The following is a 4,387-nucleotide window of genomic DNA, read 5'->3' as shown; positions in this document are numbered from 1 at the left end:
AACATGATTCAGAAACAGAAAGTAGTGCAGCTGCTTTGTTTACAGGGTTTCCGGGGTAACGGCTGCATTTAAATGAATTATTATTATTATTATTATTATTATCTCTGAATCTGATAAAATCTGTCACAGGACAGATCGTAGTCTAAGACAGAGGTTTTTAAACATTTCATTTTGATGCCACAGACCCCCAGTTATAATAATCTCCATGTAAGGGCCCCCTTCCTAAAAATGTAAACATACTGTATATATGTATAAAGACATTTATAGTGTGAAAAATAAATATATTATAAACAAGTGTAAAACATTGTCTGGAAAATGTCTAGTAATATTTATCTTTTTATATCTATTAGATTACTTTTACTTGTATAAACCTCAAGCATAAACCTTAAAGGGGTCATATGATGCTGCTAAAAAAGAACAGTATTTTGTGTATTTGGTGTAATGAAATGTGTTTATGCGGTTTAAGGTTCAAAAAACACATTATTTTCCACATACTGTACATTATTGTTTCTCCTCTATGCCCCGCCTTTCTGAAACGCGTCGATTTTTACAAAGCTCATCGGTCTGAAAAAGCGAGGTGTGCTGTGATTGGCCAGCTATCCAGTGCGTTGTGATTTTGCCGAATACCTCAAGCGTGAGACGGAAATGTTACGCCCCTACCATACTGTGATGATGCCCTGTCCGGCCGGAGCGATGATTCAAAAACATGAAAACCCATTATAAACGAGGCATTCGTTGCATCCAGTGGGGACATAATTATGGATTATAATGACTTGTACTGTCTTTTTACACGTTGCGTTGCATCGCGCCGCGTAAACATAGAACCATGTCTGCATTTGTGATCGGAGAAATGACAAACAACAAGCCCTACTCTACACTGCCCAAAAAACTCGCTTTAAATATATAAAATATAAAAACTCTTTAAATATAAAAGACGTACTTACAGTCTTTGAGTCAGAACAGCCGGCATTGTAGTCTACTCTTCCAGGATCAGGAAACGGTCCTCCATAAAATGTGCGGCACACATCCGAATATTTGTCCACATAGCGACGTAGACATGTGGGGGCGTGTTAGAACGAAGCGTTTTAGGTAGGTGAGAAAGAGAAAGGAAAAATTTTAATCGCATCATATGACCCCTTTAAGTAAAACATAAACCATGACTGTCAATAGAATCAGTTAATTGTGATGAATCTAATTTTTGTCTGGCCTTTAGAAATAATTTTAAATTATTTATTTTTGATGTAGTAATAATAATAATAATGCTATTATTATTATTAACAATTAAATTTAATTTAGTTTTTTTTTTTGCTTAATTTTTCTGTAGTCCTACTAGTACTGTTGGACTTATTAAAAGAACAAAAGCAGTACATAGAACGTGAATTTATCTGTGATGTTTATATATTTATGTAATGGCTTTAAAATTGCTATAATTAAGTTGCCTGAGACTCTGCCCTGTAATCTCTTGAATAACTTGAATGTGTTTTTGTGCATGCAGGGAATGTGGCTTGGATGCATTTGCTAGCAGCACGTGCCCTGCGAGAACATCCCGATAGGCTGGGTGGGGAATTTTATTTCTGCTATGACGACTCACCATATAAGAGCTATGATGACTTCAACATGCAGTTCTTGTCGGCCTTCAACTTTCGCCCGTTGCACGTTCCAGTGTGGGTGCTGTGGTTCATAGCATGGATGAACGACCTGATACGCTGGCTTCTGAAGCCGTTCTACAACTACACACCACTGCTCAATGGATACACACTCGCTGTGGCCTGCACATCCTTCACTGTCCGCACAGACAAAGCGTTTCATCACTTTCAGTACCGACCACTCTACAGCTGGGAGGAGTGCCTGGCCCGCACACAGAGCTGGGTCAACACGTTCCCTTTCGAAACCAGCTCTAAGGACACCTAACAGCTGCTTCAGTGTCATGAGGACACTGTTTATAAACACATCTGTGGACAAATATGAAAGATGAGAGGTTTTGTGACTGTGTGTCAAGCGTGTCATGACTTTTCAACTGATGATGAATATTTGAACGTTGTATTGAAGTATTCAGTATGTGTTTTTACATAAGTACACTTAAACAGAGCACCTCTTAATCATATAATCACAGTTGTCATCTGTCATAGTTGATCTATCTATTACATGAATAAATAATCTTTTAATCATTGATGTAATAGTAACAGCTGGGAGCATAATCTTTACATTAAATACAAGCACTTTCATGCAAAATGCACAAGTGAGGCTATTTTGATAGTAATCTAGCGATACAAACCATATTGTATTCTCTTGATCTGGTAGCCGAAGAACAAGTGTTTGAGCTGAATGTACTTTATTAGTTATTTAGTGTTATATAATCCACCACATATAGGTGTATATTTATACATTTCTTTGTCCAAATGATTTCAAAGAAGTATTTTGTTAAACTTTTTCAGACAATTATGTGCTAATGAACACAAGCTTTTAAAGTAATTATTTGTTTGTCTTAAATATATTTAATTGTTTGTAAGAAACATTTCTAATTTTTCTGTTTATAGAATTCAAAACAAATTAAAATATTCTATACAAGTACTAAGTATTCTGAACTTTTTTTTATGCGCATAGAGTGCAGGGAAAATATTTAGTTTTCAATACATTGGATATTTCTGCCTGATAACTTCAATGATTGAGAAGAATAAAAACTATGGCTGTCAATAGAATAAAATAATTGTGATTAATCTCATGATTTCTAACTAGTTTTTAAGCAGAAGGAAACCTAATTTGGCTAATTGTATTCATTTTATGTATTTATTTGTTGTGATTATTTGTTAATTTTCCATGTATTTACATTTTACACTTATTACACTCAGAAGTTTTGTCCCCTAGCACTTTTGGGTTTATTACATAGTAAGAAAATTTGCAGTACATAAAACTTATGATTGTATTGGTGCTTTTTATATATTTAACAACTTTAAAATTAAGTTACAGAATCACTTGTGTGCAACGTAATTGCAGTTTTTGTTTTGTTTTTGTGCTCCAAACCACAGTCTTAAAGAATTATTACAGTGACTAACAAAAACCACTCTCATTCTCCTGGAAACTCAGATCTTCCATCTCTGCCCAGACAAGAACTCACCATGAGGCCAGATTTTCCACATCTGCTTCTATTGTTATAAACTAGAGGTATCATAGCAACCCTTTTGCATATGGAAGATTCTATCTGTTTACACTCTAAAGATGAAAGTTTGAAATACATAATGCACAAAATTAATGCATCTTTAAAATATCATTTTTTTCTGTGTGTGTTCCACAGAAGAAAGAAGCTCATGCAGGTTTGCTGTGACATGAGGGAGAATAAAAGATGACAGTATTTTCATTTTCGTGTGGACTATTCCTTTAAATGTAGATAGAAACTTTTACAGGGGCAGAGAGAAGTCAAAACTTTGAAGGATCAGAAAAAACACGGGTGTTCCCAGCTGGCTTCAGTTGAGGGGCATTCCCTTAAAATGAGCTGTAGTATGACTGGGAGTTCCTCCTAACAGAGCCTCCATAGTGACTTTCACAATATTTACTCTTATGTAATGGATGAGTGGAAATTCACAGTTTAACATAACACTAATTGTGGTTTAACCTCGAGTGAAATACAGAAATTACTTAAGTTACATACAAATTGTATGTCCACTGCGACATCTAGTGGTTAACATGACAAATGACCTATCCGAGAAATTCACTCTGGTATAAGAATTTCATAAACGAGGCAACATTTCCCTCAGTTTTCCCACACCCACACGATTTAAAGTTTGGTTATATAAAACTGCATTCAATCAGAAAGTGAAGACCAGACCAGACGTTTCTCTTTTTCTTTCTTTTTTTTTTTTTTTATTAAAAATTAAATTCCTGGTTACAGATTTAGGCTGATGATACAAGGGGCACAGATAAATTTACTTTATTGGCCTCCTTTCTAACCTTTTTGTTTGTAAATACAATATCTCTAAATTAACTTTATATCAGATTCCATTTTTTTTTCCTTTTCCTTACACCTGATCTGTAAATAATTTGCTCAGTAAAATTGGCCCCACATACTAAAGAACATGCTTCAGGTTGGTAAATTGCGAAATTTAAATATAGTGATATGATTAATGATAATCGCTTCACTGCATTGCCAATACTCTCATCATTGTCAGGGTTATGGACCTGTCTGTGTGTGTTTTTGCTCCCTGTGACCCAGTTTCTGTCTCCCGTTGATTGACAAAGCTCTCGAGGACCATACCAAACTGTTCCTGTTGGTCGCTAACATCACCAGCTACCCGGACTACGCGCTCTGCTCTTTCTATGACACAAGCCTGAACGCCGAGTGCAGAGCGCTGTCGTCCGAAGATGGTCCTCGGGAGGAATTCGCCGCCTTCGT

The 4,387-nt window shown here is 35.8% G+C and overlaps 1 protein-coding gene across 2 annotated transcripts in view; it reads left to right on the top strand.

The window, feature by feature from the left end:
* LOC107737759 (3 beta-hydroxysteroid dehydrogenase type 7-like) overlaps positions 1-2,535 on the top strand; it is a 26,723-nt gene extending 24,188 nt beyond the window's left edge. Inside the window, exons 6-7 of one of the 2 annotated variants that reach the window (XM_016549373.1) lie at positions 1,496-1,550; positions 1,659-2,535. In XM_016549373.1, coding sequence (XP_016404859.1) covers positions 1,496-1,550; positions 1,659-1,911 — 308 coding nt within the window. In that variant the 3' untranslated portion in view covers positions 1,912-2,535. Of the gene's footprint in view, positions 1-1,495 lie in introns of both variants that reach the window. The other variant, XM_016549372.1, reaches the window with a different exon arrangement.
* Positions 2,536-4,387: the final 1,852 nt, after the last annotated feature.

Source organism: Sinocyclocheilus rhinocerous, unplaced genomic scaffold (genome assembly GCF_001515625.1).
Source record: "Sinocyclocheilus rhinocerous isolate Xijiao unplaced genomic scaffold, SAMN03320098_v1.1 scaffold43, whole genome shotgun sequence".
NCBI lineage: Eukaryota > Metazoa > Chordata > Actinopteri > Cypriniformes > Cyprinidae > Sinocyclocheilus > Sinocyclocheilus rhinocerous.
This window is presented reverse-complemented; position numbering and strand designations above follow the sequence as displayed.